This window comes from Podarcis gaigeae (assembly GCF_964106915.1).
Source record: "Podarcis gaigeae genome assembly, chromosome: 1".
NCBI lineage: Eukaryota > Metazoa > Chordata > Lepidosauria > Squamata > Lacertidae > Podarcis > Podarcis gaigeae.
This window is the reverse complement of record NC_139678.1, coordinates 89,107,484-89,131,921: the sequence shown is the minus strand read 5'-3', so window position 1 is coordinate 89,131,921 and position 24,438 is coordinate 89,107,484. Positions and strand designations below refer to the sequence as shown.

The 24,438-nt window shown below is 41.1% G+C and overlaps 1 protein-coding gene and 1 long non-coding RNA gene across 3 annotated transcripts in view; both read left to right on the top strand.

Moving 5' to 3' along the window:
* Positions 1 to 23,530, top strand: part of LOC310825486 — a 632,470-nt gene extending 608,940 nt beyond the window's left edge. The window contains exon 2 of the long non-coding RNA XR_014555347.1: positions 20,841 to 23,530. This is a non-coding gene — a long non-coding RNA (uncharacterized lncRNA). The remainder of the gene's footprint in view (positions 1 to 20,840) is intronic.
* Positions 1 to 23,530, top strand: part of CNTNAP5 (contactin associated protein family member 5) — a 313,291-nt gene extending 289,761 nt beyond the window's left edge. For both annotated transcript variants that reach the window (XM_083734111.1, XM_083734112.1), the window contains 3 exons: positions 3,108 to 3,326; positions 8,642 to 8,713; positions 11,340 to 23,530. In XM_083734111.1, coding sequence (XP_083590237.1) covers positions 3,108 to 3,326; positions 8,642 to 8,713; positions 11,340 to 11,536 — 488 coding nt within the window. In that variant the 3' untranslated portion in view covers positions 11,537 to 23,530. The remainder of the gene's footprint in view (positions 1 to 3,107; positions 3,327 to 8,641; positions 8,714 to 11,339) is intronic.
* Positions 23,531 to 24,438: the final 908 nt, after the last annotated feature.

Below are 24,438 nucleotides of genomic sequence, written 5' to 3'. Positions count from 1 at the left end.
AGCCATCCTTCAAAATTTGCACTTCTCCAGATTTTGCAGTGCTGTCCTCCAACCATGTAGTATATACAAAACTGCATTTACTATGGTAAAATGTTCATAAAGATATTGGTGAAAATAACAAATAGAAAAAAAATGAACTGGGGAAAATTGCTTGCAAAAAATGTGTGTGTGTTGGGATAAATTTTCACGAGGACTTTTTGTTTTTAAATTGCATGCTAATGCAGCAATGTGGAAGTCTGAAGTTAAGACTGAAACAATGAGAAATTGAGAGAAACCAAAAGTGACCAATTTGCCCAGTCCTAGTCTGCACCCACCTTTAAAGAATGAGGAACAAACTCAGAACCATTTGTATTTTTGCTCCCCACAGCGGTGCTGAGGATATGGCCAGTGTGCCTTCTAATTGCAGACTCACTTCCCACAGAGCCCCAAGGACCCAATTTTATGTTTAGTGGCTGTGCTCGGAAACAAGTATGCCTGAGGCTGATTGTCTGCTTGGCTTGTGTGCTCCAGTGCAGAAATTCATTGCTAATTACTATGCCTCTCTCTTCTAATTTGTGAGTGAGCCAGGCAGGGATCTGCAGTCACCAGTTGGAAAGGGCAGTATGAAGTCTAGCTATTATATTATTAATTTGTATTGGGTGGGCATACCAAGCCTACTGTTTGCACTGGAGCTTCATTCTGCTAGGCATACAGCTTTCCCAATAAGGAACTATGGAAAGTGCTTCTAGTCTGATTTCAGTCAATGCTCAAACTTTCTACAAAAGGCTTGGGAACAATGTGAAGTGACTAGATGGTTAAGGCTCCTGGCAGTGCTCCTGAGTGAGGGTCATGTTCAGGCAAGGGTATGCAGGTGGTGCTGTGGTCTAAACCACTGAGCCTCTTGGGCTTGCCGATCAGAAGGTTGGCGTTTTGAATCTGCACAAAGGGGTGAGCTCCCATTGCTCTGTCCCAGCTCCTGCCTACCTAGCAGTGCGAAAGCATGCCAGTGCAAGTAGATACATAGGTACCACTGTGGTGGGAAGGTAAGTGATGTTTCTGTGCAGTCTTGTTTCCATCACAGTGTTCCGTTGTGCCAGAAGTGGCTTAGTCATGCTGGCCACATGACCCAGAAAGCTGTCTGAAAGCGAGATGAGCGCCATAACCCCATAGTCACCTTTGACTGGACTTAACCATCCTTTACCTTTACCTTTAGCTATGTGTTGCCATGCCTATTATCAGTCTAAACAACACACACATTTCCTGTATTCATGATCCTGAGCTTTAATGTTTGCGTATGATGTGGTAAGTAGCCCTTAGTATACTTTTAAAAATGGCTTATCTAAAGAAACATCCTGTTTAAATCTGTTTAGAGACATATGTAGCAACATTCTGATAAGGAAGGGCCACCCAAAGAGATGAAATCCTTCAAAAACTTCAGCAATGCTAGCTTGTTGCAACAAACTCTCGAAGAGTCATGTGCCACATTAAAAACAAACAGATTTATAGTAACATAACATTATAAAAAATAAGCACAATAAAAAACAGGTGCCACAATAAATCTGTTGGTCTTTAAGATACTTTTTGTGTGTGTCTTCAGAAAGCGGATTCTGCCTGGTCTTTCTCCCTCGAGTGGTCCAGCCTACAGCTGCAATGTTCAGTGATTGCATAAGGGCAGTGAGGTCAGTGAGTTTGTGAGTGATTAATAAGAATGGGGTGTGAATGATTAATGCTTCGCACACCCCCAGGCTGTAGTAGCAAATGAACATGACATCTTAGGCAGTGGCATTTTCACCTCTTTGCCATTGGTGTTCTCTTATAGGGCACCATGCAGCCAGAGGTGCTGAATTTGAATTAATATGTAAAACTTTAGACCCCTGAAAACTTATGGTTATTAAATATCCTGGAATGGGTTATTGCAAAAGGAAAGGTCAGTGGCTTTGGAGTCCCAGTGATAATAACATCATCTTCATCCAAGGTGGCACCTTCATTATTGGAGCACTGCACTTTGCAAGTGTCAATGCTCTCTTGCATCTATAAGTCATCTTACACAGTCAACACCTCCAAGAGATTTCTTTGATTTTGTGTTTCAGAGTAAACATGCATAGGATAGTGCTGTAAGAGTGGTGAACAAGAGATTGGCTCCCCAAGAGAAATGAGAGAGAAAAATAGTCTAGAGGTGCTGCAGAAGACTAGTTTTATTTTGAAAAATAGCATGGCCCATTTTGAGCTTTACAGCTTGGTTTTTAAAGTGCATTTCCCTTTTCCAGATCTTTCAAGAGTGAAGATTTCCTTTTTCACTTACATCCTGTCTTAAATAATGAGGACAGCCATAATAGCACAAGCAGGAGCATAGCCATGAATCAGCAGGGGGAAAGTATAGCCGTTATCAGACACATCAAGGAAGAAGTGTGCATGTACACGAAAGCTCATACCAAGAACTAACTTAGTTGGTCTTTAAGGTGCTACTGGAAGGAAATTTTTTTGTTTTGACTATGGCAGACCAACACGGCTACCTATCTGTAACATCAAGGATGGGTTATGTAAAAACTTCATTCCAGAGTCAGCAGCTGCCACGGAAAACACATCTAGAGCAGGCATCATTCCTGATCACTGACTGTGGAGGCTGATAGCCCCACAACATCTGGAGGGCCCTTCATTGGCTATCCCAGACCGCTGACGTTTGGTCATATGAAACTTAACTTCAGGATTCTCCAACTGACTATGTTCATATTGTCCTAATTTGGGGAACTAGAAGCATTATTCCAGGTTTTACATTATGCATTTATGTTGATTGTTTTGCACATCCCATCCCCACCAAGGAGAAAGGCTAACTGTGCTTTTTCTCTAAGCAGAAGTGGTGACTATCAAACAGTAGAACTCCTTATGATAGCAGATGTGGTCAGTGCTTTTTTTCAGCTGGAGCTCGCCAGCTCAGTTCTGGCACCTCTCAGGTGGGTACCATTGGCATTATCAAAGAACAAGGGAGGTGTTCATGCTGAACTCACGCACCTCTTTTTCCAGAAAAATAGCACTGGATGTGGTTAAACTCACTTATCTCAAATGCTTTTTCTTTTCTTTTATATACAAAAAGCAAGCAAAATAACCTCAGTTTTCTTTGCATTTTACAGATAGCCAGGGACTAGATCCAGAAGTCTCCAAAGCAAACTCCTTTGGGTTCATAGGATGCATGTCATCTGTCCAGTACAACAATATAGCTCCCCTGAAAGCTGCTTTACGGCATCCCAGCATAGCACCTGTGACAGTCATTGGTTCCTTGTCTGAATCAAACTGTAGATCTTTGGTTGAAGTCGATGTAAATACAGCAACTACAATATACTCTTCATCAGGTATGTTCAACAAACTGTTCAGGATGTTTGTTCAATAGCATGCCTGTTTGATGGTTCTACTTCTAATTAGAAAATGTTGAGCTGTGTAACAAAAAGAAAGAAAGGGGTATTAGTTTCCCTTGGTTGAGACTAGGGGACCCCAGTATCATCCAGCTTAGTAAATCTGAAGCATGCAACTAGATTTATACTAGTTGAAGTCCTTCATACCTTACCAGTGGATTCATGCAGGGTAACTTCACACTATTGTAAGTGACTGGCTGAGATCAGGAAATGGAAATGAAATTTCTTCAGGTTTCATGAACATGAGCAAAAGTAATCAGAAACATTTCATTGAATTCCCAGTTGGTTTGTCCATGAACCGTTTTACTAGAGCTGAGATAGGAGGATTACTGTCTGGAAGGTCAGAAGAAGAGGAAATTAATAGTCTTGGGCTTGCTCTACCTATGAGAAATTGCACCCAATTTCCCTTCTCCCAATGAAATAGGGAGGAAATGATATCACTGCTGCCTCCATATGCAGATCCAGTACTTATGTGATATTAGCAGCTCTGGTAGCAAAGACCTCTTCTCACTATTTGTATGGCTGTAGCCCTGAGGACCAATCAGTAAGCCATTCCCTTGTGCTCCTGGTCCTTGTGGCAGAGAAATAAATACATGTGTGCTGTGTCCTTTGGACACTTCTGCAGAACACATGAATATCATCTCTCATGCTGCCAACATTCAGAACAGGAGTTTAATTATAAGCATAAAAATAAAATTTAACAATAAGAAATGACTGCTAATATATACACTGAGAAATGGAGGAGAATGAAATTGATGGGGTGTATTCATACTGGAAAGGGCCTGGATTACAGTGCAGAGATTGCCATGAGAGCTGAAATAGAATTGAATATGCAGCAGGGTTTTTTAACTATTTATTTCTATGAGATTAACCACACACACACCTTCTCAAATTAGGCATTCAAGGTGACTTAACAAAGTAACAGTACAATATTGGATCAATGATCAAAACCAAAAAGCACCCATCCATAAAACAACAACGGTCACCAAAGCTGGTCAAAAGCCTTAGGGAGGGGCTTTCAAAGCCTTTGTACACCCACTGAAAAAGCCAAATGCATTTCAGGTATCGTCAGGTCCTAGCAAAATAATGGTGAGAAGGAGTGGAAAGATTGTAGACTAGTGGCCACATTGATTCAAGACATTGCGTTATGTGTGGGTGTGCATTTTGTTCTCTGCTTGTCTCTTATCCTCTCTGGTTTTAAAGAGAGTCATATTACTTGATGATGATCCCACCAGTTCATTTCTTGCCTGCAGTCATTAAATAGCCCCCTGGGAATCTTAAGTGTTTTGTATGTTGGGAAGGAAAACACATTGTGAAGCTAGTATTTGTATCACCATAGATGGAGGAATGAAAATGACTGCTCCTAGATCACTGTCATTCAGAAAATATTGCAAATATTAATGTCATGGTTGGCAATTTTTCAAATGATCTAAAAACAACAACCAAGATTTGAAATTATATATGAGAAAACCAGCTGAACAGAATACAGCTAAACACCACAATTTATCTAGCAATTGGTTGTTATTTGGCTCTCTGCATAATAGATTTGCATGCAAATTGTCCACACTTTGGAAATAGCAATTTAATAATATTTCCTAGATTATTTTATTTCAACACTATTTGCATTTGCACCAGATCCCCATTTTATCATGTCTTGTACCTGAGACATTCAGCAGGAAACAAGCAATGTTATTCACACTCTGCAAAGTGAAAACAAATTATGAATCACTTCCCCTTTGGTGAATATGTTCCTCTTTATGTGCTGCTTTTAATGTCCATATTGCCTTGTTTCAGCTGTGACTTACTGGGGAAGCATATCTTGCTTGGACGCACTGGCAGCATCACCGAGTGCTTTTCTGGGCTTGTGTAAATGAAACATTCATTCTCTCTCTTCTTCTATGTCTCTCACACAGCACCCAAGTCTGCTCTTGCTTGCTTACATCATAGATGATAAAGAAAATGCTAAGATTATATGGTCATAAGATATCAGCTGACATGACAGCTGAGAGAGAAAGCGCATTGACCGCAACATTTGACTTGTAAACACAGCACTGGGTAGCAGCCCAGTCTATTTCAGAACCACTCTTATTGTCTTCCAATTTGATTCATTATTTGGGACTGAAGTAGATCTTTTCAAAACAAAATGCTGGCTTCCAAATCACTATAACAGGGGTTTCTGTGTAAAGGCTGGATATATATCAATTATAAAAATAAAAGGTTTCTTTTTCTTTTCTGCCAAATTGGATACAGTTTGTAGGCATGGGCTCCTTCTTTGGGGATGAAGCCTACCAAATGTCAGAACCATAGCTACAGTAGTTCTCCAAGGACACACTTTGCTCTTTTGTGATGAGTACAATAGTAATCAGGGGGATCCCTAGGAAAGACTAGGTTGGGGAAAATTTCACACTTCCCAGTGTGCACCCTGTTACCCCAAGGGTCACTGCTGTGGGTGGGTTTCTCCTCACCATCACAGATTTTTTTGGGGGTGCAGCCTCTTCTCCCTGGAAGAGAAAGAGATCTTTCAATTGACTTGTATAGAGGAATGGAATGTGGGGAAAGGGCACAAATGTCCAGGAAACATTAGGGGGCGGTGAATGCCACCTTTCCAGCAAGGAGTCTGTTACCACAAGGGTCATTAGTGGATGTGACCTTCTGTCCACCACCACAGCCTATTGGGGATACACATCCTTCTCACTGGGAGAGAGGGGGAGGAGAGATCTCTATTGCCTTGCATAGGAGAAGGGGTGATAGTGGTGGATACTCAGCAATCAGCGTAGATTCACTGCATTGTATTGTTTTATTAATGACAATTTTCACACCCTGGGCTTCTTTGGGAGGAACGGCAGTATGGCATTGACCCACACAGGTTGAATGAAGCTGACTAACATATACTCAGAGGGGGACCCACTGAACGCAGTGGACAAGTTAATTCTGGTTTCTATGGCTTACTCTGAGTCAGCTGGTGACAACCCTTTGTCAATAGCATACCCCATTCAGCCAGCCTGTCCATCATTAAAGTCAAGTACCTACTACTTGTGTTAGAGCAGTCTTTGAAATATAGAATACAGTCCCTTATGGTGACCTTTGGTAAAATCATCTTGGGAAGTAATATCTATTTTAAGAAGAGCATTCTACTAAAGTCTTATGTGAAACTGTTCATTTCCTTGACTTCAGAATTTCCCTGGGCTCTACTGGGGAAGTGCCTTTTGTTACTTACCATCTGCTTCTCTGCAGCAAACACCTCTTTGTGCTTCCCTAATCTCATTTTTAACTGAGTGAATCATAACCCCAAGAAATGGTAAAGCTTGTCAGCCGAAATTCTAAACACAGACATGTCAACCGCTTTTTAAAACAAGCTACATAAAAACGATTCAAAGTTACATATATTTCAATACATATAGATAACTGCATTAAAAAATTCAAAGGAATAAATGTTTAAAGCACCTCAAAATACAGTCAGACCTTGGTTTTCGCACGTCTCGGCTGAACGCCGAAAACCTGGAAGTGAATGCTTCTGTTTTCAAATGCGCCTTGGAAGTTGAACGGCTTCCGAGCCACATTTCTCATTTTTTTCCCATGGAACAAGCTGGCAGCCCTTTGATCCACAGTTCTTGAACGTTTTGGAAGTCGAACGGACTTCCGGAATGGATTACGTATGAAAACAGAGGTTCCAATGTATCCAGTGAAGTTATCCTATTAGTGCAAGGGCTAACATTTGAAGGGCACATGAGGAGGAGAGAGTAAGGGGAAGTTCTGTTGTGCAACAGTCCTTGGATGAAGGGGAGAACTTCATGTACAACCCATAGTCTGTATGTTTTAACTTCTTTAACTCAGGTAATCTCATCTTGCACAACAATGTATTTAATGCCCCTTCTGGAGGAAGAACCTGTGCCATTGGCTCACCCCGTCTCTCACACACTATTTGAAGTTAGCTATTCGTTAAGACTTAATAGTTGGTGTTGTGTGCTGAACCCTCTTAAAAGACAAAGAACATATGTGTCGTGATACCAATAAAGAACAGATGGAGCTGGGTTTGAAACTAGTTGATCCTTTCCCATCCTCAAGCCCCTTTGCATCTCATGCCCAGATGATCAGTGAATGGTACAGTGAATGACAGTAACCCAGCTTGAAGAAGTGTCGAAACACAGCTTGTCTCAATTTGCAAGACTTCTCATTTGCTCATTGTTGGTGTAGCAAAAAGTTCACAGGTAGAAAATAGAAAGCTAATGTTGTTTGCAGTAAGAAGACAACATATTGTTATGAAGAGGAAAAGAAATGACCAGGGGTTGCATCTAGTGTAGCACTAAGTAACTTGTTCCATCTGTGCAAGCATTTACACTTGCCCCATGGAACTTCCTCCCACTGTGCACACCCATATCTGTTATACTGTTTCCTCATATCCTCTGGAGAAGATTTGGGGTGGGTGGGGGTGCACACAAAAAAGTTATGTTGATGGGACACACCCCAGAATTTTTCTTTCTTTGACCCTCACTATACTTTCCGCCTATGGACAGATTTTCTTCTGGTCACTAAGTGGTCAAATTAAGACTATTCCCATTAGAAATCTATCATTCTCTGCCTCCACTCCCATTTTGTGTCACCACTCCATAACTTCTAATACAATAATACTGAAGAGGATACACATCCAACATTTTATAACCAAATAATTCCACCCCCACAAGTAAAGAACCAAACTGTCATAATCCTAGCTAAGCCAACAGAATTCATTATATTACAAGGCAACACACAGTTACAACTACCTGCTATTCAGCCTTCAGTTTTATGAAACTGGTATGTATCCAAATACATGTCACTAAAAACTGGCAGGAACATTTTTATAAACACCATATTGTCTAAAAGTGTAATACTTTGCGTGACTCAGAAGTCAATATCACTGTGTTAAATGGGGTTTTGTCCCAAGAACTGTAATGTGTTCTAATCAATTTGCAGTCTAATTGCATGTATTTTGCTGACACTAGGTTATTTTTTTTTAAATGGCACCTCTTTCAGTATTGCCTTTCTCTCCTTCCAGCAAGTTGCACATTTATCTTTGTTACCTTCATATATTAAAACTCAGGAGCAGGAAATTATGGTGTTGCTGGTCTAGTCATGTGCTGTGTCACCAGAAATTCTGGATATTTTTAGCCCATTGGACCAGGAGAAGTCCTTACTTCGGCTTCTGCTAGTGGGACCCATTAGTTGAATCCTGCCCGTTGCATATAAAAAATGATTCTTGTATCCTTAATGAATTTCAGATCCATTTGGGAAGGCAGATGAGAGAGAGCCACTCACCAATGCTGTCAGGAGTGATTCAGCTGTCATTGGAGGTAACCTATTTTTTTCTTTAAAAAAAAAACTGAGTAAGAAACTCTTAAGAAAAAATGTTAAGTGAAATATATGTGAATAAAATACAAAGTTCTTTATTAAAATTAACACTGGGTTGTATACAATATAGCACTAAGCTGAATGTTTCATTGTGCAAGGATAAATGCTTGCACAATGCAACGTCCTCCCCCACTGACCTCCTAAATCTGTTCTGGGGACTCTCCCAACCTCTAGAACAGATTTGGGGACAAAACTTTTTTAATGCTACCCATTGTAATAAACTCTCTACTAATAAATCCTCATTAATCCAGTACTAATAAGTCATGTAACAATATCGGCCAAACAAGCTTTGACAAAGTCTTCATCAGGGAGTTATCAAAAAAAGAACAATTTGATGGGCTTTGACTTCTATAGTCACTTAAAGGAGGATTACAAAACACACAAAGAAGTTGGTTATATATGACATGAGAGAATTATTCAGGTCTCCTTATCTCAAGCTGAATGGGGCTTTATACACCAAAACAAAGGCCTTCGCCCGGTAGCTAATACTTACAGACGAATCCAGTGGAAAAACAAAATTGGATTAACTTGTGTAGATTATTTTTCCAGAGTAGCTGCATGGAGTCCTAGATTTGCCTGCACCTATATTTAAAGCTGCTAGAAAGCCCTGAGATTGGTGCTGGCTGACTAGAAGTCAAATGGAGATCTTGCTCAGGGGAATCAATCCCACTCTCTTCTGACATGGCAAGAGAAGAAGCAACAGAAGCCCCAAAATTAGATGAAGAAGCCTAGTATTGGAAATAGGAAAGACTCCAAAATGATTCTGATATATGGGTGGGATGGGCCTGAGCTGTCCAGGAAAGAGAGCTTGAGAAAGCTCAGTGACATCTTCAGTGCACTGTGTCAGTGAAAAAGACAAAATTTTCAAAAATTATTAAGAAAGGGATTGGTCCTAACAGAGAAAGGCAATTACAGTTCAACATTATCAAGCTACCATCTGCCCAGTCTTAGAATACTTTTCCATTTCTTTATTGTCTTCTATAGGGTAAAACCAAGGAGGTAGCTATACAGGTCTAGCCATTTCAATAGTCTCATGGGGTTCTTGAGAAATCATCAGCTTTGTCTTAGCCCAGCCCTATCTCAACACAATGTTAAAAGTCATCAAACTTTATGACCCGATGGTCTTCGTAATTAAGAAACAAGAATTACAATACCCATGAAAGAATAATTAAATTAGAACCGTATCCATTAAATGTGACAGTCCCAATCCAGTGGATTAAGCACCCACTTGCAGCTAGAAAAACATGGAAGCATGAAAGTCTTAATTCCTTCCTTTCATGGAGATTTTGCTGAATTTGTCTCAGTTGAGCCTTTTCTTGGGCTTTCCCCCATATTTTGGCCCAAAAGCTGTTCCACAACTTAGAGAGATCTGCTGACAAGTGCCTATTTTGGTAAAATAGAGGGGAGAATTCTCATTTGGACTGTGGTGGCTTCTAGTAATGTTGCTATGTTGTGAACCGCCCTGATTAGCTAAACCAACCAAAACCAAAACCATTGCAGTGCTTGACAGCCCAAACCACGTGGCAGCTACCACTTGCTACTCTAGGAATACAAAAGCATTAAAAGGTAAACAAGTAAAGGACCCCTGTAAGGTTAAGTCCAGTCAAAGGTGACTATGGGGTGTGGCGCTCATCTCACTTCAGGCTGAGGGAGCTGGCGTTTGTCCACAGACAGCTTTCCGGGTATGTGGCCAGCATGACTAAACCTCTTCTGGTGCAATGGAACACTGTGATGGAAGCTAGAGTGCAAGGAAACGCCGTTTACCTTCCCGCCACAGCAGTACCTACCTATCTACTTGCCCAGGTGTGCTTTTGAACTGCTAGGTTGGCAGAAGCTGGGACAGAGCAATGGGAGCTCACCCTGCCACATGGATTCGAACCGCAGACCTTCTGACCAGCAAGCCCAAGAGGCTCAGTGGTTTAGACCACAGCGCCACCTGCATGCCTAAAACAAAAGCATTAATGATTTGTGTTCAAGTGTCATAATGGACACAGGACAGTTTACCCCCAACAGAAGGAAAAGGGCTATAGAGATTCAATAACTCATCTGGTGAAACAGCAGTGAAATCTTCCCCACTATTTGCTGATATGGCCACAATACCAGGTGCAGTGCAATGAGACCAGGCACCATGAATTTCAAGTGCTGCAGAACTGTGCAGTTCTAAGCAAAATCTGGAGTTTGAAAACCTCCATGAGCTTTGCAATGTGCTGTGACTTGCTCCTGACTGATCTCTGTGTTGTTGAACAACTAAAGCACTCTGCTTTTCCTCAGTGGAGGCTGGTTCCTTTGATTTCAGTCTGTCACCACCCATCCCTCACCTGCCTGCCTTCTTACCAGTCAAAGGGTGGCCCTGACAGTCAGCTTCCTTCTACTCCATCTCAGTCTTGCTCTTGCCCTTGTGCAGCTTAATAGGGAAGAGGATGAACCTGGAATTAGTTGGCTCTGCCTGTCATTAGCTCTCGTTCCACTTACTGTTGGCCTGCTTGTTTTCTGCAGTGCCAGCCCCAAGAAGCACTAGCCGCTGCTGCTTCTCCCTTTATGATTGTGCTTCTTTCCTCTCTTCCTCAGGTGTTATAGCAGTTGTGATCTTCATCATCTTTTGCATTGTGGCTATTATGAGCAGATTCCTTTACCAGCACAAACAGACACATCGGAGCAGCCAGACAAAGGAAAAGGAATATCCAGAGCACCTTGACAGTTCTTTTAAGACTGATGTTGACTTGCAGAACACAGTGAGCGAGTGCAAACGAGAATATTTCATCTGACAGACTCTCCAGCTCCATGTTACACTTTGGCATTTCTTTGATTATGATGGTTATTATTATTATTATTTTCTTACCCATCCATTTCTTTTGAATTTCCCCACCCTTTTGGGAAGAACCCACTTTGCACAGAGGAGATTGGCAGCAATGGCAGTGCCTCACTCTCTTTGTGAAACCCACCACAGTTAACGCCTAACAGTTCAAGCAACTATACATTCTACCTAAGTTCCACATAACATGCATGGTTGACTGTTTGTTTCCTGGATTTCTGAAATGTTGTTTTCTGGACCCATTTAACTTGCCATTTCATGTCGGACCTGAGCGATATATACTAGAGGTTAAGTGTACAAGCTAACTATGTAGCATCACGGCTATTGCAACAAGGTAGTGGGAAAGACTAAGACCAAATTATCTCATATCTTTAATTGTGTGTTTAAAAGGGGACAAATCCTCCTGTCTTTTGCAAATTGGCATAATAATTCTGTTTCATGTTGGTGGTGCTGTGTTGATTTTGCAAGCTGAGGATCTGGAATGATTTTGCCCCTTCTCCATATCTTTTAACCCTACCTTTGCAACCCTGTTATTATTTTATTGTAACTTTTTGACTTCAATACTCTCATTTTTAAGGTACCAACCTTGATTAAACAACAGCAATGAACAATTACAAAAATAATTCCTGGGCCAAGTATTATGCCCAGTGAATTTTGTCACTGTCAGGGGGGAGAGTGAAAATGGCCTCTGCAGATTTTTGCAATCTTTGGGCAGTAGAAAAAAACTAATATTTGTAGTTGTGGAGTGTCTTACCATGATAGTGACTAGATGCCAGAGGGTTCCAGACTTTCTTTTTTACAGAGATAATCTATAAAACTGCCTAGAGGCAGTTGGCCATTTTCTCTCCCTCCCCCTAATTTTTTCCCCCTCCCTCATAGTACTAGGATCTGGGGTCAACCAATGAAGCTGAATGGTGGGAGATTCAGGACATACAATAAGTAGCACTATTTTATCTGTACATAGTTAAACTATGGAAGTGACAAACGTAAGTTGTAGTGATGGCTGCCCACTTGACTGGCTTTAAAAGTGGGTTAGACATATTCATAGAGGATCATGCCAACAATGGGGCATCATGCTCTGAATACCAGTTGTTGGGGATGGCAAGCTAGAGAAGACTATTGCGTTCATAACTTGCTCATGGGTTTCCCATGGGCATCTGGTTGGCCACTATGGGAGACAAGATGCTGAATTATATAGTCCTTTGTTCTGATCCAATAGGGCTCTTCATATGCACTTTATGACATAGTTATACCTAATGTACTTTTTTGTTTGCAATGAGGAATGGTGCCAGGCTGCAGCTTATTGCAGATACCTTACCACTTGAAGTGGTGGCAAAACGTTCATAAAAGACGGAAACCCTCTAAATCCTTGTTTCTATCATAGCAGCCCCCCTCAGCCCCTGAAAAACATTACAATTACATTTTATTTTTTTGGCACAACTTACTCCAAAGCTTATGCTTCAACTGCAACTTCCATCACATAGGGTTGGCTAAAATCAGTACCTTCTATGGGAATATAACACTAGTTGAAGCATGAAAATGAGCAGTTTTTAGGTTTCAAGGGTTTAGGTGCCTGCTACATGTTAGGGCGCCCCATAAACCCTGACTGGAACAAAAATCTTAGCGATGCTGTTTAGAATTGATACTTAGTCATAATCTAGTGGCAAAGCATTAAAAGTAGTGGGATCAACCATTACTTTGTATCTATTCACTTAAAGCCAATTCTGTATGAAATTAAGCAAAAGACTGGGCTCGAAACAGAAAAGTAGATGATGCAGGAAACTGGTGCTGCATTTTTTCCTTCCAATTAATCTAGAATTTCAGGTTGGCACATTAAGACTGTTCTTTTCCACCACAGAAAAAACTGTTGGGCTGTGTCCTTTTGCTCCCAATTCACTCTTACATCCACTGACATCTCAAGAATGACAACCAAGAAACAGGGATAGGATAGAACCAATCACTAATGAGATTTCCAATAGAGAGCAGGCAGGCATTTTCTATTCCACCTGAAGGTTTTGGGAAAGTTTGGGTTTTATCTGGGGTAAGTGATATATATTATAGCCCAGGAGGATCTGCAGTATCCTGTGATATAGTAAATATCTGCAGGTGGGTTTGCTCATTGGGTCTGCTCTAATGAGAACCAAGCTACACAGTCTAAGTTTGACCAAATTACTCTACACAGGATGGGCAAGAAAGACTCTAATTTGATGTTTTAATTTGATTGATAATTTCTCTCCCTCCCTGCTGTCATCTTCAGCAGCACTGTACCCCTCCCTGAACAACAGAACTGAATTTGAGCTCTTTATTCTATTAATGTCTCCTTATAGTGATGATTGTGGTGTTGTTACTGCATGCATTTCCTTTTCTGTTCTGCTGTCATTCTTTAGGTAATCAGATCTTTCAAATCAGGCAGGTTCCCTCACATTACGTGCTTCAGTTCCCCATTATTCCTCCTATGGTTTAAGCCACAAAGATTGTTCTTCCCAAAAAGGAAACATAGAACCCACTGGCTTAGGACTCTTATCACACCCTAGATCAATGGTCATAGGAATTTTCCAATAATTTGTTGCAGATGACAGTGATCAAATAGGGCTTCTAAGTATACCTTACTTATACTGAGAGGTGGAATTCACAGTAGATGCACTGAACTCGTGGATTCATGCTAGGAAGAGAACTGAAAGGCAATTTGGGCCTGATGCTCAGAGTTCTGAAAAATCACCCTTTTGTCCTTGACCATAATTAGAAAGGAAGTTTTCCAGCCTTAATCCTGCTGAATGATCTGTGCACCAACCACTCGACTTTACAAAGCACATTCAATTGAACGTAATGATTAGCTCCTTACAAGCAGCAACCTTTATCCCTTTTTGTTTCTCTGATCTTTGATTATTAGAAGTTTCTTTAGCATGACAGGAGTGGTTCTGATGACACTCAACAGAGGCACTTATGCCTTTTTAAAGTGTCCCTCTTGCCACTGAGATTTTCCACCAACAGTTTCCTCCCCCTCCCAAATAAAACTTCTCTGTATTGCATTCTGAGTAATTTTTTGAAGGGAAGGAGAGGGAGAGCGACCCAAACAAATCCAGCAATTAATGAGTCCTTTTCTCTGTCTAAGGACTCCACATTTTTCCTCATTATTTTGACTGTTCTTTGACCGAGTCATCTTATTTTATATGATTTTGCTAACAGGGAGCCATTCATTCGTAACCTGTTTAATTGCATTCTGAAAAGGGGAAAGGCAAGGCAGTGGAATTCACATTTTTATTTCAATAACTTTGCTCCCTATAAATTATTGTGCCATATTTTCCCGTTACTCAACACAGCTGTTATAAATCACCACTTTGCTCTACTACATATTTTTTTCTTCATCTCGATATAAAAGTCAGCCTAAAGTGTAGCAAATTTAGCCCCAAGCAGATACACTAATGGGATGAAAAGAGAGAGTTTGGGGAATAAAGCAGAGCCGAATCATTATGCAGGGTATGGGCTGCTTTTGTTATATAGGAAATCAGGGGTCTCATTCTTGCCAAAAATATTAAGCTTTATCAGTTAAGAACAAAAACTCGAGGAAAAGAAAAAAAGGGGGTTGAAGTGTCATTAGAAAGCATGTAAAGTTTTTTTTATATAAAAAAAGACAAGAGGACAATTTTTGCTGGAACTGCAGCACATGAGGAGGGGAGCTTTAACCCCTTCCATTCCCAACCACGATACCAGTGAAAACTGTCCCCACTCTCCTGTTAGCCTTAGGAAAACTGCTGCCCTAGTGCCCTAGTTATGAACAGCTATCATGGTTAGAGCACACATTCCCACACAATAGCAAAAGACACATCCCCCTGGTGTCAATAGGACTGCTATGTGAATGGAAGGCTGCTTTAAGTATGCAGATCTCCATTGCTGGATTGAGACATGAGTACATGAATACTACTGTTTCTGTCCATTTCAGTCACAGAGTTTGCGGTTTCTAATTGACAAATTTGCAAGTTTTTTGTTTGCTTGCTTTGTGAATGGGTGAAAATATATTGCCATCCCATTCTATGTATACTTGATTTGGGGAGCAATTCAATCTTCCCTCCAAGTCTGACTGGACTCTTGAAGCTCCAGGGCTGCTACTACATCCACAGTTTTGCCACACACAGCTGCCAGGGTGGCAGTGGGGTGGGGGCAGCCTGAGGACAGCAGCTGGACCACCCTGAAATCCAATGGATCCTGGGCCTGCACAGCTCTGCCCCTTTTCCAGCCCATGAAAACACAATTTCAAGGCTTTCCACAGGCTTTTACCAGCAGGGATTCCACCAGCGGTGCTTCCATCCCCCTGGACATTCAGTGAAAAAAAGGGGATGCTCAGTACCATCAAAGAGATACTACTGACACTCCTCAGGCAGCAGCTGATAGGTCAACAGGGCTGATGGAGGTACACTTCCACCCAGTTAAGCCATCCACCCCCAGTCAGATGCAAAACAGGGTTGTATTGTTCTGTCTGAAGATTAAAAAACCCTTGAAATTACCAAGAGTTCCAGAACAAATGAACAACTTGGGCTCAAATTCCTAGGAAGTAAGCCCTATTGAACACAGTGTCTTCCTTCCAAATAAGCATTCAAGCAGTCTGTTAAATCAGCTTTTAGGGTCCTTAACTGCCTATTTGACTGCATTTCCTTTACAAACAGAACTGAATCCTGGCTTCTAAGGGAACAAGATTATATACACATATATTTAAATTTGACTGGGTTTCCCCCTCATACCTGCTTATCTTAACTTGCTCACTATAAAATTGTGTGGTTTTTTGTGTTGTTAATTGCAGGTTTTCTTGTATAGGAAAGCAACTTACAGCCCAATACACAACTCAGTTAAGCAGAAGCACTTGGATTCAAGTTTAATTAGCCCTATTGAAATCAATAGAATTAAATCAGTATAAATCTTAGTAACCCTGGTTTCACTTAGCTGGGCTATAGATCTGTTGCCCATTTCACTGAAGGGTGGTATACCTCCTGTTTGTTCATTGGTATCACTAGACAGACAAATGATCCTAATATTACTAGAGACAGCGTGAAATCGCCTTCCACCTTATGCCTGCAGGCTTGCTAGTTCATATGTTTGACACGAAAGAAACTTGGGCCCTCATTCATATGTGAAGCAAATCAACATTTACATCAGGAATGGGGATTTTAAACAATTTTAGTTTAGTTGAACAATTTTAGCATGTTTAACTGTATGGCAGGAATGAAGAACCTGTAACTCTCCAAATAATGTTCTCATCTTCCCTCACTAGTCTCATCTCTGCTGTTAAAAGATACCTGGGCCACAGCCCCTTTACGTATTTAAATTCAAATGCTTTTTGAATCAAGCTGTCCACCCAGAGCATGCAAACCTCTCCAGGAGAATCCTTTGGTTCACAAGAGAGCTCTTGAAGCTTGCAAACTGATGCCTTAAAATGTTAAGTGCTGTTACTTCAGGCCTGTGGTGTAGTCACATATTGGCGGTCCTCTTGCTTTGTTGCCTGCAAAAATGGGTGTGTGTAGAAACTGAGCACATCAAGCATCCATCACACCACAACACAGGAGTTGTGAACTGCATTAAGTCCTTGTGCACCAAAGGTTCTGCCCTGTAGTGGACAGCAGGGTGAAACAGTGATGCTCACCTGACCTCCAGTTGCCTGCATCACTGCAACATACCAAGGAGGAGGATATAAGGAGCAGTGAACTTTGCTCCAACTTGGCCCTCTCCCTCCCCATTGTGGTATGCATGAGCAACCAGTAGGAAGGTCAGGTGAGCGCTGCCACCCCACCCCAACCCCTCATCCATTACTAGTTGGATGCCATGTAGAAACTCCATTCAGGTCTCATGAATCTCCTTGGTGCATACCAGTCTTCATGCTATTTTGGGGTGCTTTCCTTAACTTAAATGATTTGAAGAACCTCTGAAGTTGTTCAAAGGAATGTAGGCTGATCCAGAAAGCCAGTTAGTATATAACTTTGTTTTGAGCTTGCTCAAGGCAAAAACAGTTTTCAACGTCACCATCATAAACTCACCCTTTAGTTTTGTGAATTTAACTCATATTTTGGAAACCGTACAATGACATTCCCTGTCACAATGTGGGTGCATAGTCAAGCTCTAGATACTTGTTTGCTTTTATGCTTTATACTCAGCTTTCCAGGGTAAACTTTCATAAGGCAGCTCACAACATCTCAAGTGATACAATATGTCAGATTTTAAAAAGTAATTAAAACAGCCTGCCTAGAGAATCTATAACAATTTTTAAAAAGTTAAAAAGCAGTTAAAAAGTCAAGCCAGCATGAAAACACCGTAGTGCAATGAAAAGCTGAGCTAAGCCTAAGTTTTAAGGTCTGCATAACAATTGCTAATGGACGAGCCATAGACAGTTCTCAGGAGAGGAATCTGAAAGATGTGAGACTACAATTGAAAATGCCCCTTCTAACATCATAGCTCCTAACAGCCAACCAGAGAAAAGGGCCTCTGTAACTGATCTCAGAGTTTAGTCACATTCACATGGGTATAAGTCACAATACAAATTGATGACCCCACTGCAATTTAGACTAAAAAATTAAGTGGCCAGCCATGTATTCTGCAATAATGTAAACCGTACAGTTTGCTGCTTTCATTGAAGGGGGGGGGGGGCTTCTCTGAAGTTTTTGAAAAGGGACTGCCACTTACCTCACTGAGTCTTGCCAAGAACTGAGGCCAGTGAGAAGCCTCAGAGAGATAGCCTAACATCACGCCCCACCAGCCACACTTCCCAGCATGCCTTGGAAGCAACATGGCACAACCTGATGTGGTGTCACTCTCAAAGCATTCCAATATGTTCATACAGCAGGAAGCTTAAGTTTAAAAAGCAAACTTTATGCTCACTTCATAAAGTTAAGGTAAGGCACAATCTTCTTCCAAAATATTCGGATAAATTTTTCTCAACACACAATTTTTTTTGGCAGGGATATTTCTCACCCACACAGCAAATGGTCAAAAAAATGAAATTTGAGTATAGCTCTGGTAAAATTGGCCCTTATATATATGTTCACTGAACTACATCTATTCAGTTTAACAAGAGCCTGGTTCATAAATGAATATTGATGCTGAAGACATCAAGTGACGGGTTGCAGATGGGGGTTGTGATTTACAACCAATGGCAGAAGTTAAATCACTTGATGTCACCTCCAATGCAGTCCTTTTCAACAGAACCAATTTGCAGACCTTGCTGCCAGTTAACAAGTAATAAGAAATCTATGAAAGTACTTGGACGTGTACATCTTCTTCATGCTGCAGGTCATGCATTAGGAAAAGGGATCAAAAATAGGACTTCCAAAACCATGATGCCATTATAAAAATGTATTGCGATACTTAGAAAGCTATGCATAATTCTGGCCGTCATACCTCAAAATGGACCAGGAACAGGTGCAGCAGCAGAGCAAGACCCCCTGGAGAAAAGGTCTTAGTCTGGAAAAAGAGCCAATTTGGGGGAATACGATAGAGATGCATAAAATTATGCATAGTGTGGAGAAAGAAGCTAGAGAGAGTTTTTCTTCCCTTATCTTAATAATAATACAACTTAGTGTTATCCCATGAAGCTGAATGTTGGAAGATTCAAAGAATATATATGAAAGAGAGATACTTATTTACACAGTGCATAGTTAAACTATGGAATTTGCTGTCACGGGTTGTAACCATTGCCTACCAACATAGATGCTTTAAAGAGCAGTTAGACAAATTCAGAGAGGATAAGGCTATGCAGCGTTTGTCATCATAGTGCCTGTAAGTTGACAGGATCTAACTACCAGTCACTAGGGAACAACAGTGGGGAAATGCTATTGTTTGTGAGCATCTAGTTGACCACTGTGAAAAACAGGATGTTGGATGCAATGCTAGTTCAGATGTGGTATTGGATCTAATAAAGCAGGACTTTTCTTATGTTCCCTGTAAAGTATCTGGTTCCTTTGAGACTTTAGGTTGCTTGATCCAGTTCCCATTAATGTACTTATACAAATATTTATGGAAATTATTGTCAGCTGGGTCACTTCTATTGTTCTTGCTTTCTTTTAAAATTCCCATTTGTTTTGCAGCTATAAGATTTATTTTCAAAGCTTGCCATCTCAGTAAAATGACACAGTTTGCTATTCACCTCAAACAGTAAGGACAGAAGGGTTAAATTATTTCCTTTCCTCTTGATCACTGTGAAGAAGGGATAGCAAGACAAGATTATTTTAGCATTTGGCTAAATAGATTCTTTGTGAATTCTGCCCCAAAGCAGTGAGAATTAAACAAAAAGGAGCACACTGCCTGAAAAACAGCTGTAATTTGTAAATTACATTGACTCTGCAGAGTGATCATTTTACAGGGCTTCTCTCTTGAAGTTCCCTGCAGACTAATCTTTATTCAAGTCCTCTTCTATAATGGAGAGCTTCCCCAGACCCCAAACAATTATTTATCATAGCAAACACACTGTCAAAATCAAAAACCAAACAGTTTAAGTTAACTTTTGTCATAAAAGAAAAACAACCCAATATTGCATAGCAGAGTATTTCCCCAGTGAACTGCGGTTAAGGATGCAGATATGCTATTAATTTGACTAGCAAGGTCCTCGCCCAAAGGCACAGAAGTGTCTTCAGTAAGGGAAAGTGGGCTGAGCCACTTGCAACTGTCAAGTGGGATCCAGGAACCATGCCAGAGGTCAGCGTTTAGAGGGGATGTCACGGGGGTTGGCAGAGTCAGGAAAGGAAACCTTTATATCCCTTCCTGCTAAGGAGAACCAATAACCAGTATCGATGGGTGAAGCCACTCTCAGCTGGACCCTTTCATGCAAAGGGAGCTGTGTAAACCCATAAACCTGGTGACTCGCCACACAAGGCAGCTGCCCACAGAGACACAGATTCCCAGTTATCATCCTAGCAGCTCTTTGCAGGTCAGGAAATAAAACTACAAGCTGGTCCAGCATTCTAGATATAAAGCTCCTATCAATAACGGTTGGGCTTCGCTGAAGAATCACTGAGTGAGGGTGGAAATCTTTATAAATCCAACATGGAAATAACCTAGCTCTTTGTGCCACATACAGTGGTACCTCAGTTTAAGAACAGCCTTGTTTACGAACGATTCACAAAACCGGAAGTAGTGTCCTGGTTTGAGAACTTTACCTCAGTCTAAGAATGGAATCCGAACAGTGGAAGGGCAATGGCAGCAGGAGGCCTCATTAGGGAAAGTGTGCCTTGGTTTAAGAACGGTTTCAGTTTAAAAATGGACTTCCAGAATGGATTAAGTTTGTAAACCGAGGTACCACTGTATTATACAGAGGCTGTGAGTTCCATTTCAAAATATTTGACATAGTCATGTGGGTGTGCTGATCCCTTAACCTTGAATAAGTTAAGAGGTTGCATGTAAATTTAGAAGTCTCACACGTTGCCTCTGATCTTCTTGGGTACTCAGTGCGAAGTAAGAATGGTGGTACTGTTGTGGCAAAGTGTTTGTTACTGTCTTGGGGCTGATGTTGTAACTCTCTATAGCTGGGGTGTGTATGAGACAGAGCTAGAGATCCATGAATCCAAACACATCTGTGTGTTTTTTTTATTGACAGTAATGTTTGGATGCATCTCTTCATGCTACAGTTTAAAGGTATTTTTGCTAAAATCTCACAGGCATCAAACCAGAGAAAGCAGCTTGAGGATTTGAAACTAATACAGATTTCCATGACTCATTCCTAAAAGGACATTGATATAGGTTATCCTTATAAGCACTTGAGAGTCCTAGGGCCATTTTTATAATAAGATAATAAGAACATAAAAGTCCACCTAGTCTAGCATTTTGTATCTAAGAGTGGCCACTATGATGCCTCTTAGAAACTTACAAGCAGAGAATGATGTTAGATCTCAATATCTGGTAGCCAGAGATATGCTGACATGGATTGTTTCCTAGTGCTAACATAGATTGCATCCATGAGTTTTAGCAATTCCACAGGATATGTAACAAAATCCCCAAACGTTCTGCTCAGTTCAATGGTGCTTAGTTCCCAGTAAACATGTGCAAGACTTGCAGCCCAGGTCATGTCTTTTTATTTCTTTATTTCTTTACACCGAAAGGAATCTACAGCAAACTAACAAATCAAGGAATCCGCCATTACCAGAGACACATGGGATCCAGCTAGAAGGGAAACTACAGTCATGCTATTCTGTTGCTCCATTTGAATCAGAATGCAAAAATTACTGAAAGCAAAATATTTCAGGTGTCACATTATGTGGGAAGTACCAGTGGTGTATGTTCAGACTTTCCCAGGTAAGGACCCCAGAGACCAGCTGCTTAAATGGCCCAGGCACGGACCTAAGGGAAGCCCTCCTGCTCTGCCAGCTCTGCCCCCCTGCCCAGCCCACATCCAAACCTGCACTCCCATTTGTCAATCCTGGGTGCAGGGTTGGTCCAGCTCCTGATAGTTGATGTGGGCTTATGCCCCCACCACCTGTCCAGACTGGGCATCGATCCTGAGCCACCTTCATTGGGGACTTTGGAGGTGCTTCCGCTGTCTTGCAACACCTCCTCACCAAGAGGGTGAACAGACTTGTCAGATTCATCAGTTCATGAAACTTTATGCCATCAGCAGTGCTGTTGAGTTAAATGGCGCTCTCAAACCAGTCGTGTGACTGGAGAGCTAGTGAAAATTTTGTAATCTTGTAGTCACATCTTTGAATGAATTTGTGTGTGTATTTTCTCAGTCCCAACTGAGAACCCAACCTGAACTGTAGTATACTGTTGCTGGACTACAGCTCCCATCATTTCTTACTACTGGCCATGCTGGCTGTGGCAGATGGGAGTTAGAGTCTAAAGACATATGGAAGGACCACAGGTTCCCCCATCCCTGTTATAGGTTTGCATTAATAAGAACAGAAATGAATCCATATATTGCAGAATCTGCTACCACAGAAACAAAGCAACTGGATGCTGAAAATCAACTGCTTGTCTCAGTTTAGGTGTTGTTTTTTTAAAATCTGTATCTGGCTCTCACATGCTTGAGCTACTCCTAGTAAGAAAGGATACCCAGTTTTCTTTTCTGGCTCAATTTTTTCTAGCATAGCTAAAAAAATTACAAGCTTAGTCAAGTGCTTATCCTAGACCTTAAACATATTTAATTGTTGACCCATTTATCTAACACAGATTGGTGGTTGCAAATCTTCCATATCATTACATTTTGCTATTATCTGCTGCACTGGGGCCATCAGGAGTGTCTTCTTTGTGTAGATTACTTTCCTTCTTTTTTTGTAAAACTGATGTTGAATTCTGAATCTATTCCCAAATTCTGAAATTTTGTTTTTAGTTTTCCAAGTATCTGATTTCAATGAAGGAACAACAAACGTCATCTGAGACAACAGCAAAAGAAGAGTCACTTTGGGCATTAGGTGAAGCCAACAAAGCAGGGAGCACAAATACCTAATGCTTCCTGTCCTGTGCTTTCCTTCATATATTTTCCAACACATAACTTCATATTCAAGATTGCAAGATGTGCAAATTTCCAAGAAAATGACAGTTTGCCTATCTTGTGGCAGGATGAGATATGAAGGTTGAATCTTGTATGGTACAGAAGTGCCCAGAGAACAAGAAGCTTGAGGATGTTGTGCTTCCCATTTCCTCTGAATTGCTGAATGTCCAAAACCACACTAAAAAGCACATTAAAAATACACAGCACATGCAAAATAGTCTTTCAGTTACACTAAAATATATGAAACCAAAATGCAACTAACTCTTTTCCCACTGTCTGCTTTTCAAGGTAGAAATCCCCTAGGATGTTGCCTCAGTCCAAGTCAGTTTTGTAGACCATGTACCATGTCTTAATACACTGTATGGGGATTTAAAAAATAGCCTTAGCTTTTTTGTTTTCTATGGTTCTTGTTGTATAGAAGAAAGACTTAAACTGTAAATAATGTATATTTAATAAAGAGAGCCTTTTGTATGATTTTGTGTGGAAGACCAGCGCCTCATGCCATGATTCTTTTTCATATATAAAGCAGGGGAGGGGGTGTTAATCCTGAAAAGTGGTTTCATTCTGTTCTTGCAGGCAATTAATTATTGCAGCAGGAGCAATGTTGTGGACAGTAATAAAATGTGATGCTCCCACAACTCAGATTTATTGATTTCAAACACTGCTAAAAGTGCTGTCACAGGACATTTGATCACTGCACAGCATTCCTGACTCCAGTAACTAATCATGGTTTGCAGCACCTGCCTCTGAAGTGCATGAGGGCAAATGTGTCGACTTGATAAAAGTCAAGTCGGGAGATCTGTTTGGGGTCTGATTGCAAGGCACCTCCTGGAGCACAAAGCAAGAACTGCTCTCCAGACTTGGTGTCTCTCTGTGTGACACTTCCACTTGCTTTCACTTGCCACACTCTTGTGTGAAGAATGTTCAGTATCACACATAGAAAGCTGCCTTATAACCAAGTCAGACCATTGATTCATCAAGCTATGTACAGGCTAGGCTGACTGACAGTGGTTCTCCCAGATTTCAGGTAGGGTTCTCTCCCAGCCCTACCAAGAGATGCCAGAGACTGAACCTCCAATTTTCTGCATTGTTGAGCTACAACTCTTCACTATTCTATGATTTCTATCTCATAGGCACATATTTTCATTATACAGTGGTACCTTGGTAGTCGAACGGCTTGGCTCCCAAACAAATCAACTCCCGAACGCCACAAACCCAGAAGTAAGTCTTCCAGTTTGCGAACGTTTTTCGGAAGCCAAACATCCTCCACGGCTTTCACAGCCTCCAAATGAGGGCAGGAATCTCCTGCAGCCAATTGGAGGCCTCACTTTGGTTTTTGAATGGACTCTTGGAATGGATTAAATTTGAGAACCAAGGTACCACTGTACTACAAA